General features: G+C 38.1%; 1 protein-coding gene across 1 annotated transcript in view; it reads left to right on the plus strand.

Annotated features, from left to right (window-relative positions):
- The window catches only part of LOC117298642 (arrestin red cell-like), a 48,882-nt gene extending 43,907 nt beyond the window's left edge, over window positions 1-4,975 (plus strand). Inside the window, exon 11 of the mRNA XM_033781960.1 lies at window positions 1,716-4,975. Within this exon, the coding sequence (XP_033637851.1) occupies window positions 1,716-1,815 (100 nt within the window). The 3' untranslated portion in view covers window positions 1,816-4,975. The remainder of the gene's footprint in view (window positions 1-1,715) is intronic.
- The last annotated feature ends 12,818 nt before the right edge of the window (window positions 4,976-17,793 follow it).

Genomic DNA, 17,793 nt, shown 5'->3' on the forward strand with positions numbered 1-17,793 from the left:
CCTTTAAATTTTGGCAGTGAAAGTCATGTTAGAAACAAAAGAGTATGAGGAGCTTAATTTTTAACCCATAGCAAGGTTAATAAAAGTGAAGTTTATGTGGGAAGAAACAATTTGTTGCATTTCTACTTAAAAGATAACCACATTCTCATATCTTAAGGTCCATCCCTTTCACTCAAGAGCAATTTAGCAAGGGTCCATTATTAAATTGTAGGAAGGATGTGACATTTTTCAAAATGTTCCTTCAAAATGAACCTAAAGATTCCAAGTTCCTTGATCAAATCTTGTCCCAAAGTTTTCACTACGGACCTTGTGTAGTCAAAACATTGTTGCACTGCCTTTTTTACACAAACTGCAATTTGGAAAATGTTTACAACCATGCTAAAATAAAGCGAGAGACCCTTGTGATTGCTTGCATGTGAAAAGGGATTTATCTTCTCTTTCTGGCACCACAGCTAGTAATACTCTGTCTCACTGACTCTTGTGGCGTGTCATGGCCGAGTGGTTAAGAGCACCGGATTCAAGCTCTGGTGTTTGATCAGCAGAGTGTGGGTTGGAAACCCGGTCGTGACACTTGCTACATAAAGTTGAGGAGGTAGTGCTTTCTGCTCTACCGGCCAGGCTTCGGATTGATGATACCCAAGCCTACATTCGTATGGACTGTAAAGGGAGTAACCCTGTTTCAGCCCTAGGAGTAGGTGGCAACGGCCTCTGGAAAAAATAATTGTAGCCCACACCTTGAAGTGGCCTTCAGGCCTTGTGTGTCTGGCGACTTGCATAACAAATTTTAAAAAATAAAAATAAACTTTACATGGCCGCAATCTTCGCTCCGTCCTTCTCCTCTAAATTCCCAACCCCATTTTGTGACATTCACTCCTTCTTCTCTTCCGCATTTCCTTCTGAGTCATCTCTTCTCTCCGTCATTTGTACACGTCCCCTTGCGTTTTATCACCGTGTTCCTCGCCCGTTGATGTTGTTCATCTCAACAAGTCTGCCTCCTCATCCATCTCTCCACAGATCTCTCAAGCCTTGAGTGGTATCCCCCCTTTGCAGTATCACTCAGAAACGGCTTTTCCTTTCGGCTCTAGTATCTGTCTCCCCCCATCTGTCTTACCTCCTCCCTCATCCTTTTACTTCTTCATCTCCCCTCATCCCAGTAGTGCACAACACTGGGGGCGCCTATCTTCCACAGAATCTCAAAAAGGGGGGGGGGGGGCAATGTAGACAAAACAAAACCTGGCACAATCAACTTGGACAATAAGCATGAATATGATTTGTGATTGTACTGGTGGATTTTTCTGAAGCTGAATTCCACTCTGGGAATTTGAGCTCATTTTGGAGGTAATATAGGTTTTCCTAGACAATTTAAGCAACAATTTCATTTAACCCCCCTTTTAATTCACGCATTTTCTCCTAATCCAGTCAAAATGAGTCTTGCTGCCTGGTGAAATTGAAATGATTTTATTTGACCAGTGAACGCTTAACTTGTCAAATAGAATTTCTCCCTTCGGTGCTTGAATGCTGATTCAACAGGACAGTCATTTTTAAACAAACTTTAATGAGCCGGGTATTAAAATGAATAGATTTCTGTTAATATTGGCCGAGAAATCCTATCGTAAAATTAATAAACCTCCAATCGGTTTTGTATCCCTCCTTGCTAAAACGTTGATTTTCTTCATGTTTATTTTATTTTCTTCTTCTTCCTCCTCTCCCCACAGCGGAGTGGAACCAGCGACCCCACAAGATGACGACTTCATCTTCGAGGACTTTGCTCGGCTGCGTCTCCAAGGGGCCGAAGGAGAAGGCACTGAGGCTTGATTGGATAGCACCACTGTTGCCATGGCAACACAGCACTAATGGCTCCCCAAAAAACGCTGGAGGGACAAGTCGCAATATGGATGTGTTGTTGAGTTAAAAGGCGTCACACCATGGGAGGGAAGGCAGAGGGGCCGGATGAATGGTGGTAGCATACAACACCACATGGCTTGTTATTAATGTCTACAAAATCACTGTTTCATCATGGGATTTGTAGTATTTAGAAATTCAGACACATTCTTCTTCTTTTTCTCCTTTCTTTTAAAAGGTTTAAACAATTGAAGAGTATCCCTCAGGGCTCGTAAAAACTTTAGGAAAATATTTTGTTTTGAGCTGAAAGAAAAAAACCTTTAACAAATAATGGATGCTCCTAAAACAAATACAGGCGGTTAAAAAAAATGGATGCTCCTAAATTTTTACTAGGCGGTTAAAAAACAGGATTAAATTCTGATTCAAATTTTGTGATTTTCAGGTTTTGCTTGAGTGTATATTTTGATACACATACAATCAATTGAATTACAAATAGATTGAACTAGAAGTTCCACTGGTTTACCAACCGAACTTATTGTTACTGCTACGCATCGTTTGACCAGCTATATAAGAGCAGTTTTTGAAATATGCCCATTATTTGCCATTTGATACCTCAAATACTAAACCTTGATTTAAGCTACAAGAATATTGTTTGATGTTTTGTTTACTCAGTGTTGAAATGGTATCAGTCGGATAAAACACAATTACACCAAAATAACCGTAAGCAAAAACCCATTTATTATTGATTTATCACAAAAATACAGATCACCATCTTGACTGAATGGTGCTCAAAATTTTCTTATTAATATATGTTTCAGATTGTTATTTCACCCAACCTACAATGGTAACAGAGTTTTTTTTTTTACGAACGAATAACGAATTTCATTTCATGCGCGGGCTTTCAGATGGTATTCTCAGACCAACCCAGCTTTTTAAAAAATAATCGTCTTTTCTTTTTTGATTGAGTGCCTACGATTGGCCTGAAGGAGTGGTGCTGCTTGATTTCAACCCAGCTAGGGGGCCTTTATTTTGTGTAATATAAATCTATACATACTGTCCTGTAGATTTAGCATCATGGTAAATGTAAAGATTTAGTTGTGGACGTACTGTGACTCCCCGGATTGCACTCTAAATGTTTCACCCATCATCACCCGATTGCGCTGGCACGTCGCAAGGATATGTTGATTTGTTTTTTACTAGACATTTATAGATTTTAAGAAGAACTTGGTGTTTGTATAATAATAACAAAAAATAATAAGAAGAATAAGAATAATATTTAATATCCATTTAGGAGAAAATGAGACCAAACGTAGAATACAAGCAGTGATGTTCTGGGTCATGTTGATCTTGGATTGACCTTAGGTTGACCTTAGAGGTCAAAAATTGCTGTAAAAAGCTTTAAAACTGGCAGCTGTAATGGAAAATGAATTGTTTATGCGGTGATGATAATTTAAACTGAAAATGATAATGAAGAAAAGCAACATATCGCTGTAAGAGTGAAATTTACTTCAATGCGATAAATTATTAGGGGCTAAGGAGTTCATGCTACAAGGAAAGAGTTTAATTTACCATAATGTGTTGAAATTGTTTTTATTTTCCAAGAAATACACTTACTTGTAATAATGGGGTATTATGTTATTGGATGTTTTTATGTCAATTTTTGGTCCATTTTCTTTCTTCTTCAAGACATGTTGTAGATGTAACTATATTTACTTGAGATTTTACAAAACAATCAAATACAATTAGCTCGACAGTGTTTGTTGGGTTTTATATAGACTATTACACAAGCTTTCTTGCCTTTGAATGTTACCTTGACAGAAATAAGAAAAAAAAACAACGAACAAGGATCTTGAATGATTTTAGAATGGTATAGAAAGGTTTGCGATGACACCATGTAATGATAATCTCTAGAGTTGAGTTGGGGTTGAGGGTTGAGTTGGGGTTGAGTTTCAACTCGACGTTTCGATCAGTATGCTCTGATTGTCTTCTTTTCTTTTGTCTCCAGAAGACTATCAGAGCATATTGATCAAAACGCGAGTTAAAACCAACGGAACTTTTCAGATCATTACATGGTGCTACCGCAAACCTTTCTATATTGTTTTTCCACCATGCAAAGTTTCAAATGCTACTGATTTTAAAATTGATAAACTACATGGATGTATGCTTGCTACGGGTATGGGATGGGAGAGTTAAAAAAACACTAAAGCAGGGTCTGCGACTAAAGTAGCATTAATATAAAAAAAAGCATAGTAGTTTGTGGAATAACGAATATAAACAATTAAGAAAGTTTAAAATGTCATAATATAATTGTTGGCAGAATCTGTGGAAAATAATATTGCCTTGTATTAAGAATAAATAAAAATAACACACAATTACAGAAACATATTTTATTAGATATACATGTACAATGTACATGTAACTTGACTGTACTTTGTAATTAGAGTTAATTCATGTAGTTTGTAAGTTTATAGACATGCACATACTGTTGTATCAATAAACTTTATCGAAATCACTTCAATAAGGTCAGGGATTGTAGGGGGTGGATGTACCTGCAAATAAGATTTAGAAATAAGAATTTACTCCAGAGACAGGTCTTGGTTCTCAAAGTGAGTCTTTTATGCAGAGGTGAGTCTTTTATTCAGAGGTGAGTCTTTTATTCAGAGGTGAGTCTTTTAGTCTTTCTGACTCTTTCAAGGCAAGGCAACAGCTGTAGAGAATGGATAGATTAAGAGTTCTTTCTTAAAGAAATTACATTGACACACAGGTCATTTTAAAACCACTTATGTAGGTTGGGCATGAGGGAGGAGAAAAGGGGCGGGGCAACCAGAGGGGGGAGCTGTGGGATAGAATCTGCTGTGGTCTTCAATAAATTTAATCCACATACACTTTAGTCTTCGCAACCTATCAGGCTGAAAACTGTATAGTTACCACAAACACACACTAACCTAGTTTTTAGTGTAGCAGTATTTAGGCTTTAGAAAACTTGTCAAGGCCTAAAAAAAAAGAAAAATACCTCAATATAATCGGACCTGAAATGTGCTCTTTGTAAAAATATTTCCCTTCACCTTGCTTTTAATGCCTTGAAATTATTGCAATTTGCTGTGTGGCATAAAAAAAAGAAAACTAGAGAGAAAAAAAAACAATTTTATCCATCGGTAAAGCGTTATGGGAGATATTAAGAAAAAGCGTTTATTAAAACTTTACTTTATAATGTGGGCATAAAAAAGGTAAATGCATGTAGTTTTTATTTAGATCGGTGTAAAAAGGTTATCTTTTAAGATATATATTTATTTAAATCTTTTCGTTGTTGTGGTCGTCTTGGAAACCATTCAGTTTTAGACAGCTGTTGTATTTTTAAAAACTAATAAAATAGAAATGCATCCGGACAGCAATGCAGGTAATAAATGTATTTAAAGGTGATTTTTATCAACGTCTTTAATTTTTGTTTTTATCTTCCTGTTCATTGTAAGACAACAGGTTTGTCGTTCATGCTTAGGATACCACTTGTCTTGACTGGCGACCATTTTTTTTTATTAGTCACCGATAGAGGGCGCTGACTCAGAAGGACTTAGCATTTGGCAAGACTGAACAGGGCCCAGTTTCATAGCTCCGCTTTCAGCTCCGCTTACCGCCGAATTCTTGGTTTACAATCCTGATTCCCCACTTATGTGCAAGCGCCAAATTTCTGCCCTAGCCTTGTTAGCGTAGAATGCCTAGTAACGTGGAGTAGGCACGCGCAGAAGCCAAAATAACCTGTGAAATACGCTTGCCGTAAGCACAGAATTCCCTGCTTTCGTGCGTGTTGATTCTGTGCTTACGGTAAGCAGAGCCATGAAATTGGGCCCAGATGGATTGAACTTGACATCACTGACCACCATCTTTGATGAATAACAATGGAAAAGTGTACACGCTGCACATGACTTTCAGCCAAGGATAGCCTTTCACGCATGCACATTTCATCAAAGATGGCGGCTACAATGCAAGCGGTGTATATCTGGCCAAAGCAAGTGTTATAGGGTGCGTTCGTTTAGCTTCCCTGGGCCGACCCCGGTACGTTCGAATAGCTTTGACGTCATTCCAAGGGCCCACCCGGTTCCGAGTCCCAAGTGCCCTGCTTGTGGAGTTGGTCACTTGGGGGTGACCCGAGGTGAATGGCGTCACCAAGAGAGGGCGAGTGTGATAATTCGATTAGCTCTTGTCAGGGGCTCATCCGAGTGAGCACCGCGGGGTTGACCCAGGGAAGCTAATTGAACGCACCCATTAAAGTGTCAAGTCATTCATTTTGATCCAGATGTTTGTTTGGTACAGATATCTCTTCTCCAGTAATTTGTGTTGCGGATAGTGTTGCATATCGGCGACTTCGTTAACAAAATAAACGTTGCTAATCAAGACTAGGGTACCACTGCCATTACAGGAGAGTAGTAAGATTGTATATTTCTGTATTTCTTTTTCTTTTTGAGTAACGATGTATGACTTTGGGTGTTGATACTCAATCCTGGTGTCTATACTTAATGCAAAAGGTGGAATGCGAAGCGACTTTGCAGACAAGAATGGGAGACTTTGGAACTCTAGGTGGCAGCAGACTTAGGACTCAAACTCCTACGAGTGCAGATGCTATTAAAATTCTGACGTCAGGGAATGTTTCGCATGAGTTCAGCACAATTCAACTGTTGTTCGTTGCGAATTTCTGATGTCAAAAATTGTATCTCATCCAAATTCATACCGGGCTTTACCATGTCAATTTCCATCGTTTGCGTAGTTATGAGCATGCGCACAGTAACGAGAACAACAGGATTTACTTGGTGTGCCTGCTGCCACCTAGCGTCCCAAATGTCCCCCATCAGCATGAAAGGACTCGTCTGAGTTGATCTTTGCGAAAATCTGAGAATCCTTGCGCAGTCCTTTGGCATTCGCAGTTGTGTGAAGTATAAAACTCCAGGTTGATGTCAGCGTCAATGAAAAAGTATCTTAATAATGATTCTGCACCGTTCGGGCAGGTACTGTTCAAGCTAACCATGTGATACTAAACTTGTAATATTTTAAAATAAAGCACGATGTACTGGTGTTAAAGCACAACACTCCCAAGGTGTTTCATTGTACAGTTTACGATTATTATTCTATGTAGTGTGATTATATATAAAGTAATGTCAAAAGCTTGGTACTGTTTTAATGAATGTGGACTAACAATAGGCAAATTACTTGGACCACTCTTCGCATTACACAAATCCATTAAATGATTGTTATTTTACCGGTTATTGGTGTACTGTGTTTACTCTTTGGAAAGAAAAGAAAATGGGGGCAAGGCCAGTTTATGCCACCGAAAAAAATGTAATTGGGAAACGATTTATGGACGTTCTTGGTCATTGTATAGGCAGGTGTCATCTATGAAACCATGGTGAAACATGACACCCTAATCATTAATTAATGTGAGATTTTAAAGAGATAACTGTTGAACTGTGGCATCGCTCCAATTTTTCCCATTTTGTTTTGGCAAAACTATGATTTTCTTATTGCCAACTTGGAGATGAATCAATGAATTTCAGCCTGAATATACACAATATGAGTTTTAAAACAATGTACGAGTTGAAATGGAAGGTCAGAGTTCATCGGCTGAAGTTTGCCAAAGCACAATGCTAAGTGTCACTTTATAAGAGATGTTTTGGCTCCTCAAAGACCAAGTGGTGTATCAACTTATAAAATTGTTTAACTATTATCTGACTGTTTTCTGATTGTCCAAGCATACTGATTGAAATGTTAAATACACTACTTGTCCTTCCTTGAGCCATCATAACTCTACTTCCATGGTGCTACAGCAAATTCTCTCAATCGTATTCCACCTCACACATGGTTACAAATTCTACCCAACTGCAGTTCTTAATCCCATGAGCAGTAGAAACACTACTGGACAAAATTTCATAATAATGGTGCTTATTGTAAAACAGGAGTAGTGCATATCGTACAAGCCTGCTAAACCGTAGCCCAAGATGTTATGTGACGGTCATGAACTATTGCATAGGTTTTTTATGGGTTAGCAGTAAGTCGACTGCATTGCAATTCAGTGATTACACAGCTGGTATTGAAAGTACTGGTTGACTTATAGTGGAAAATCTCTGTCATAAACGTAATATGGCGATAAGCACCGCCATGATTGTTAGGCCATGATCTTTGACCTTCATGATGTTAAGCTTTGACTTTCATCGTGCTGGCTCGCTTGCCATTGCAAAGTAACGAATGTAAATCAATATATATGTAGCTTACGTGGAGCTGTGCTTTATTGCAACATTCATATTATTATATGTTTATTGTTGTGGATATATGTCCATTAAAGATAAATATATATATACATGTTGATGGAGGAATATTGCTGTGTCTTTACTTTGTTTGTTATTACTGTGTAAGCACTGAGGTCACACCATGTTTTGTGACTCTGGACCTTTATTGTTTAACAGCCCTTCCATGGCAAACTGCAGCGATAACGAGAACGATAACGACGCAAAGAGAACGCACTCCATTGGTTGGATGAGCGTGTGCGTATTCTGTGTGGAGCAATTCAACCAATAGAATGCGTTCTCTGTGCGTCGTGATCGTTATCGGTTTCGTTATCGCTGCAGTGTGACTCAGCCTTAACTCTACTAGTACAGAGATCAGCTGTTTTGCCATAAGAAACAGGATGAGAGTCGAACAGAGACCGGGTACAATTGTAGGATATGTTATATTCAAATCCATCCCAGGCATAGTCTGCCTTTAAAACTTTGAAGTAGAAAAAACACCCTCATGATTTACCAAGAAATGATCTATAAAGAAGAGTCCAACAATGGGTGCGTTCGATTAGCTTCCCTGGGTCTACCCTGCGGTGCTCACTCGGTGGAGCCCATGACAAGAGCTAATCGAATGATCACACTCGCCCTCTCGTGGTGACGGCATGCACCTCAGGTCATCCCCAAGTGACTCACTCCACAAGCAGGGCACTGGGGGCTGACCCGGGTGAGCCCTATCAAAGCTATTCGAGCGTACCAGGGCAGACCAGGGTCGACCCAGGGAAGCTAAACAAACGCACACTATAAAGCTGTTTTGGGGTGGAAGGGCCAAGCAGCAATGAAAGTTCGGGTTGGTGACTGGGGATTGGACTAAACTTATCCATAGTCAGAAAAATGAACACTGGATCAACCTTGGAGCCCCAGAGCACTGGTTTTTATACTCGACATACGAAGTTACATTATGAGCAGTGTAATGGTAACTGTACGGTTTTGTGCAATGTGAACAAAAATGTATCGTTGCAGTGAGATTGTTGCACCAAAGTAGAGAAAAATAGTTGCAAATAATAGGAAATAAAAACGACATGCCAACAATTTGGTTATCTTATCGTCTCTCAACAAAATACAACGACTAAAGCCCGGTTCATACTTCCTGCGAAATGTGAAGCGGAGTTTGGTGTACCAAAAATCAGCACGTGCTCCTTGTCCAATTGTGATGCAATAAAATTCGCTTCGCACGAAGCATTTGCAGGAAGTATGAACCGTGCTTAACTATATTGACGAGTTGATCATGCAATACATTTTTAACAGACCATGCCTGCATGAATTTTGTGGAGAATTTATAAAAAAGTGAGCACCCCAGCTTGCTCTGGCCTTCGAGCCATGCCCGAATGGCAGATACAGTAACGGCTACTGTTGTCATGCGTTGAAGTAAAGAAAATCATTACAGCACCCTTAGCAACCCATTTATGGAAAGTTAAATCAAAGAAAGAGGCCAAAATAACATCCTTCAACTCACACCTGTTATCTTCATGTGTTTCCTTTTCCAAACAGTGGACTTTATTGGATCATGAGCAAACCAGTAGGGCTGCAGACTGCATGCACTGGGGTCGATTTCACAAAGAGTTAGGACAAGTCCTAACTCGTCCCCTCTCGTCCTAACTCGAGACTAGTCTTAACTCTTTGTGAAATCCACCCCTGGCCAGCTGTAAATTGCCTCATTTGACCGCTCTTTTGATCAAATGATCATGAGACCCAACATGCCACGGTGAAGATTCCAGGGGCCAATTGTTTACCTATAAAAAGTTACAACAGTCAATATTGTCGCAAAGTTAGCTTCAATCCTGGGTTAAGTTATATAAAAAGGCAGTATAACATGTATAAAGTCGCAATTCTTAGGCAGTGGACACTATTGGTAATCACTTAAAATAATTATTAGCATAACACCTTACTTGGTAACAAGTATCGGTGACGAAAGTTGTTGATAGTATAACCAATAGTGTTGTGAGAAATAGGTCCCTCTGAAGTAACACAGTTTTTGAGAAAGAAGTAATTTCTCCCTAAAATATTTGATCTCGATTTCAAGACCTCATAATTAGATTTTGAGGTCTCTAAATCAAACATCTGGAAGCACACAACTTGTGAAACAAGGTCGTTTTCTCTTCCATTATTATCTCGCAAATCAAAGCTTACCCATTCTATCAGATTTTAGCCACATTTAAGACGAAACTTAAACTCGAAAGATTGCAACTGCAAGGTAGCATTTCCTCCATGCATTTTTAGGCAACTGCAAGGCTTTACCACTTTTGATTTTAACCAACGATGATTTATACCCAACTTTGACAAATATGCAAGGCTTCTCCCCCCCCCCCCCCCCCCCCCCCCCCCCCCCCCCCCCCCCCACCTTTGGGGAAAAGATGTAAAAGACAAATTTTGAGGAAAATGCAAGATCATTACCATTATCAGGAAACTCTGAATTGTACTTACTGGTTTCACCGTGGACTCATCAGCTGTTCAGTAATTTAAGTAGTTTTAAGGTAAACCGTCGGAAGTCAACTTGGAACTCATTTCCCCAAGACCAAGGATCCTGACCCACTGGCCTCATTGCTGGTGTTGAAGACCAGAGAGAAAGTCTTATAACCCTTTCTCATGACTCCGAAGTGTCAAGTGGTGCCGTAGCTATACGGGTTACGCGTGTGACTGGGAGCCATGAGATCCGGGTTCGACTCCCACGAGTATTCTTTTATATTTTGTTTGGATGGAGTAAGTGAATTATATAAGTAGTGTCTAAAACCACCTTCAAACACCAACGGGCACTGTGGCGACACGGTGCACTGGATAGTTCAATTGCGTGCTATCCAGAGCTGGTACACCCGGTTCGAATCCTGCCCGTACCAAAAGGGACATGACTTTTACTGCTGGCACCAGTAATGGATTGGGGTCCGTCATGTCTCTCCCCAAATTAGGTAGGAAAACGGGTGGGAAAGTAAAGGAGGGGCCGGGACCTGCCAGTCCCTGAAGGGTTCTAATGGGTGATCACCACGCTGGTTTCGACTAGACTTTGAGTCCCCTGAAAGCCTGGTCTTCACTCTGACTAACTTTCTGCACAAATTTGCTTCAATTTTAATTAATTTTAATAACTTATAACTATACAAAAGTATTTTGAAAACTCCCCTTGACATTTGTTTTAAGAATATTTGAAGAAGAGTAGTCAAAGCTTATACCCTTGTGATTTTATATGATTTTGGCCAAATCTAGATAAACTGCAAGGCTTACCTTTTGTGATTTTATCAGATTTTAGCCAAATTTAGATAAAACTGCAAGGCTTACCTTCTGTGATTTTATCAGATTTTAGCCACGTTAAGACTAAACTGCAAGGCTTACTACCTCTTGTGATTTTATCATATTTTAGCCAAACCTAGAACAAAACTGCAAGGCTTACCCCTTGTGATTTTATCAGATTTTAGCCAAAGCCAAAATGTAGAACATAACTGCAAGGCTTACCCCCTTGTGATTTTATCAGATTTTAGCCAAATCTAGATAAAACTGCTAAGGCTATATGTCTTGTGAATTTTTCCAGAAAATCATAAGGCTTTGCGAATAAAATCATAAGGTAATAGCCTTGTGAACTTTTCGAAAAAATCATAGCCTTGTGAACTTTTCGAAAAAATCATAAGGCTTGTGAACTTTTCCAGAAAATCATAAGGCTATAGCCGTGTGAATTTTTCGAAAAAAATAATTTAGCCTTGTAAACTTTTCGAAAAAAATCATAAGGCCTTGTGAACTTTTCGAAAAAATCATAAGTCTATAGATATAGCCTTGTCAACTTTTCGAAAAAATCATAAGTCCTTGTGAACTTTGCGAAAAAATCATAAGGCTATAGCCTTGTGAACTTTGCGAAAAAATCATAGCCTTGTAAACTTTGCGAAAAAAATCATAATGTGAACTTTTCGAAAAAAATCATAAGGCTATAGCCTTGTGAACTTTTCCAAAAAATCATAAGGCTTTTGGAAAAAATTATAAGGCCTTGTGAACTTTTCGAAAAAATTATAAGGCTATATAGCCTTGTGAACTTTTCGAAAAAATCATAAGTCCTTGTGAAAAAATCATAAGGAACTTTGCGAAAAAATCATAGCCTTGTAAACTTTGCGAAAAAAATCATAATTTGAACTTTTCGAAAAAAATCATAAGGCTATATATAGCCTTGTGAACTTTTCCAGAAAATCAAAAGGCTTTTCGAAAAAAATCATAAGGCCTTGTGAACTTTTCGAAAAAATTATAAGGCTATAACCTTGTGATCTTTTCGAAAAAATCATAAGGCTATATAGCCTTGTGAACTTTTCGAAAAAATCATAAGGCTATAGCCTTGTGAACTTTGCGAAAAAAAATCATAGCCTTGTAAACTTTGCGAAAAAAATCATAATGTGAACTTTTCCAAAAAATCATAAGGCTAAAAATCATAGCCTTGTAAACTTTGCAGAAAAAATCATAATGTGAACTTTTCGAAAAAAATCATAAAGCTATATATATATAGCCTTGTGAACTTTTCCAGAAAATCAAAAGGCTTTTCGAAAAAAATCATAAGGCCTTGTGAACTTTTCGAAAAAATTATAAGGCTATAGCCTTGTGAACTTTTCGAAAAAATCATAAGTCCTTGTGAACTTTGCGAAAAAATCATAAGGCTATAGCCTTGTGAACTTTGCGAAAAAAAATCATAGCCTTGTAAACTTTGCGAAAAAATCATAATGTGAACTTTTCGAAAAAAATCATAAGGCTATAGCCTTGTGAACTTTGCGAAAAAATCATAGCCTTGTAAACTTTGCGAAAAAAATCATAATGTGAACTTTTCGAAAAAAATCATAAGGCTATATATATAGCCTTGTGAACTTTTCCAGAAAATCAAAAGGCTTTTCGAAAAAAATCATAAGGCCTTGTGAACTTTTCGAAAAAATCATAAGGCCTTGTGAACTTTGCGAAAGGGGTAAAATTTTGCTAAAATCTGTTAAAATAACAAGAGGTAAGCCTTGCAGTTTTTTCTAAATTTTGCTAAAATCTGATAAAATCACAAGAGGTAAGCCTTGCAGTTTTGTATAAATTTGGCTAAAATCTGATAAAATCACAAGAGGTAAGCCTTGCAGTTTTGTTCTAGATTTGGCTAAAATCTGATAAAATCACAAGGGGTAAGCCTTGCAATTTTGTCTAAATTTGGCTAAAATCTGATAAAATCACAAGAGGTAAGCCTTGCAGTTTTGTCTGAATTTTGATAAAATCCAAATAAAATCGTAAGGGGTAAGCCTTGCAGTTTAGTCTCAATTTGGCTAAAATCTGATAAAATCGTTAGGGGTAAGCCTTGCAGTTTGTTTAAATTTGGCTAAAATCTGATAAAATCACAAGGGGTAAGCCTTGCAGTTTTGTCTAAATTTTGCTAAAATCTGATAAAATCACAAGAGGTAAGCCTTGCAGTTTTTCTAAATTTGGCTGAAATCTGATAAAATCACAAGGGGTATTAGCCTTGCAGTTTAGTCTCAATTTGGCTAAAATCTGATAAAATCACAAGAGGTAAGCTTTGCAGTTTTGTCTAAATTTGCCTAAAATCTGATAAAATCACAAGGGGTAAGCCTTGCAGTCTGTTCTGAATTTGGCTAAAATCTGATAAAATCACAAGAGGTAAGCCTTGCAGTTTTGTCTAAATTTGGCTAAAATCTGATAAAATCACAAGAGGTAAGCCTTGCAGTTTTATCTAAATTTGGCTAAAATCAAAATAAAATCGTAAGGGGTAAGCCTTGCAGTTTAGTTCTAATTTGGCTAAAATCTGATAAAATCGCCTTTCAGTTTAGTCTAAATTGTGCTCAAACTGCATACAATCAAAAGGGGTAAAGACCTTGCAGTTTAGTCCAAAGTTTGCATTTTTCCTCAAATATTGCCAAAATCATATAAAATCACAAGGAGTATAAGCTTAGACCTCTTTTTCAAATTATGCTTAAAACAAATGTCAAGGGGAGTTGTCAAAATACTTTTGTATAGTTATAGGTTGTGAAAATTAATTAAAATTGAAGCAAATTTGTGCAGAAAGTTAGTCAGAGTGAAGACCAGGCATTCAGGGGACTCAAAGTCTAGTCGAAACCAGCGTGGTGATCACCCATTAGAACCCTTAAGGGACTGGCAGGTCCCGGCCCCTCCTTTACTTTCCCACCCGTTTTCCTACCTAATTTGGGGAGAGACATGATGGACCCCAATCCATTACTGGTGCCAGCAGTAAAAGTCATGTCCCTTTTGGTACGGGCAGGATTCGAACCGGGTGTACCAGCTCTGGATAGCACGCAATTGAACTATCCAGTGCACTGTGTCACCACAGTGCCCGTTGGTGTTTGAAGGTGGTTTTAGACACTACTTATATAATTCACTGACTCCATCCAAGCAAAATATAAAAGATTACTCGTGGGAGTTGAACCCGGGCCTCCTGGCTCCCAGTACAATGCGTAACCCGTCTAGCTACGGCACCACTTAATGATGCAAGTTGAACGTTAAGCATTATATAAAACTGCAAGGCTTACTCCATTGTCATTTAATAAGATTTTAGCGAAGTTAAGTTTAACTGCATCTGCAAAGCTAACCCCTTGTGATGTTATAAGATGTTAGCTGAATTTAAAGAAAAGTGAAGGCGTAGTCCTCTACCCCTATTGTATATTTTTGCAAATTTAGACCAATCTGCAAGCCTTGTGATTTCAACAGATTTAAGCAAAATTTAGTCTTAACTGAAGAGCTTACCCCTTGTGATTTTATCCGACTTCAGCAAAAAAAAAAAAAAAAACCAAAACCCCGGAGTAAGTTCAACATTTTTATCAATTATTTTTTGCCAAATATTAAAGGAAAAACATCATAAGGGACAGGGGTAAGTCCAGCAATTTTGTCCAGGAAATGAAAACGTTGCAAGGGGCATGCCGTGCTTTTAAAAACATTTTGGCCACATATTAAACAAGGTAATCAAGGAGTAAGGGGTTAGTCAAGTATTTTTTTTTAAAATATTGGCAGCAAAAGCGATTTGATCAGATATTATTGCCATTTCTTTTAAAATACAAAATCATAAGGGGGTTAGGGGAGTTCCAGCATTTAATCCAATTTGGGCCAAAAATTGAAGTAAGACTAACCATGAGGGGGTAATTGTAACCAACACTAGAACACACATAATCACCATCTTTAAAGCTCTGTACAGGTTTTATTTATTTTGTATTCAGTAATAAAATTACACTTCCACATAATAGATACATGCACATAATGGCATTTAGTTTATATAACACTATAAATACAATTTGCTTTTCAATCTGTTGGTGTACAAAATACACATCTGTCCCCATTACAAAGTCAACTATTTTCAATCACTGTGTTTATCCAACCAAATGTGTTGGGCTTGGAAAGCATTAAAAATTTGTAAAGCTCAATGATTGTTTGCTTATTCTGTCTATAAAACGATAAATTTTGCAAAACTTTGTATGTTGATATAGTATTTTAAATCAACAACATTTATGTAATTTAGTTTTCATGTTATTTCTTTCCAAGGCAACTGTATTTGATCGAACAAACTGGAAACACAGACACAATATGCCACCAAAAAAATCCCACACGGAATACAAAATAATATACGAAATGATCTCAACACAACTTAGTTAGTTGAACATAATTCCAAAGTTGACACTTTTGTTCCTTTTTGCTTCAAAATTCTGGGCCCCTTATAGGAAGTTTCAGTTTTAGATGTGGGAGGAAAAAAATCAGAGAATTATTCCAGGAAAAACCCACGCAGCCATGTAGGGACTGAAAACCCAATCCTCATTGCCATAAGAGTGGAAGAATTGGAGTTTCAGCACCAAAATCCATCAAATTCAAGCATCAACAAGGATTCTGAATGACTTAGTGATAGCATCGATTACTTTCAGCATCGCATGGTTGTTCCGTGTATCTACAAATAGAATGCCACGCAAGCAAACCCCATCGATTTCAGATCTTTTGCTCTAATGAAACACCAATGCCACCGCAGAAAGTATCTGGACTTCAAAACTTCAAAAAGGTGAAACGTTATTTCAGTCTAAAAACATGGAGACAGGCACACAAGATTTGCATGATGTAGAATGGAGCAATTTTCATGATCAGCCACTCTCGAATACGCGTCTTTTAATATTTATGGATGGCAGCACAATCTTACCCAAAACAAGACCATCAGCGCAGCCACTGCAAGTGGCTGGTACTGATGGTGGCGTGGCGTATGCTGATGGCCTCATTTTGGGTTAGAATTGTGAGTTCATGCATGAATATTAAGAGAGGCGTATGGGGTGGTAAGAATTACAACAACAATCATCACGAGATTCGTTTGTTTAGATGATCTTCCCATCGAGGGAACTTGGCAATGGAGATGTTAACGCGCAGCTGGCGACCACAGACAAACCCAATCTCTAACCAAGTCTGTAATCTGGAATGAAAATGGTGTAAAATGACATTGTATTTGATACTTTATCCTAGTGAAAATTTTGTAAAAATCCCAACCCATCAATGACGTCACATCATTTGAATTTGCACATCATTTGTTGTTGTTGAAATCCAACGACGCCAAGTTTCAAATTTAGTTCTAAAAAGAGTATCAAATAAAATTCCAATAATTACACCATTTTTTTTAAAGACCTGGGCCCAATTTCATAGAGCTGCTTAACGGTCGATTTTGTGCTTAACAGGTGCACCTAGCAAGTTTTTCATTTCATAGCCTTGCTTAAGCAAGGTTTTTTGCTTAAAACGGCGAGGCAAGCAAGCAAAAAGGGTCCTTAAAGCTCCATTGCTTAAGCATCCTGTTTAAGCACCGGGCCCAGTTTCAAAGAGCTGCATCCCGTAACGGTTGATTTTGTGCTTAACGGGCGCACCTAGCAAATTTTTCACTTCATACCCTTGCTTAAGCAAGGTTTTTTGCTTACATAGGTAAGCAAACAAAAAGGGTCCTTAAAGCCTTTATTTTGCTTAAGCACCCTATTCACACAGCGCATAGTGCAACACTCATTGCAAACGATGTTATTGTGTCGGCACAGTGGTGATTGTACGTTTGTATGGTAGGTGTAGCGAATAAACGAGTGTCTAAAATGCTTCAGAATCATGCTGTACAATGTATTATCTTCTTGTTTACTTTCAAGTTAGTGTGTAAACCTTTCGAGGGGCACTTTGAACCATTACAAATAATACATATCAGACATAGAAGGTGATGAATTTTTTTTATCGCCACTCGAGTGCACTCCGCATTTATTTCGCCCGCCATTATGTCAGCACCTTCTTCTTTTTCACTTAAGCAAACGATCTAAAATGTTGCGCGCCCAGTTTGTTTTTGTGCTTAAGCTAGCAACCGCTGGTGAAATAGGTTTACGCTTAAGCAATTTTTGTTGCTTCGTTAAGCCAACATATTTGCTTTATTTTTAAGCAGCCCTAGGCCATGCACACAGTGCAAAATACAATGCCTTCTTCTGTTTTGCTTAAGCAAACGATCTAAAATCTCCGCGCGCAGATTGTTTACGTGCTTAAAGCACCTTTACACCATGCATACTTTGGGACACAACTTTTAAAATCCTGAGATTTTTTGGCTTGATTATGTACAGTTTGATATTTACAGTAGATACAATTTTGTTCAGTTTATGTTTTAGCTAAAAACTCAAGTCCAGGAAAAAATAAA

This window comes from Asterias rubens, chromosome 13 (genome assembly GCF_902459465.1).
Source record: "Asterias rubens chromosome 13, eAstRub1.3, whole genome shotgun sequence".
Classification (NCBI taxonomy): Eukaryota; Metazoa; Echinodermata; class Asteroidea; order Forcipulatida; family Asteriidae; genus Asterias; species Asterias rubens.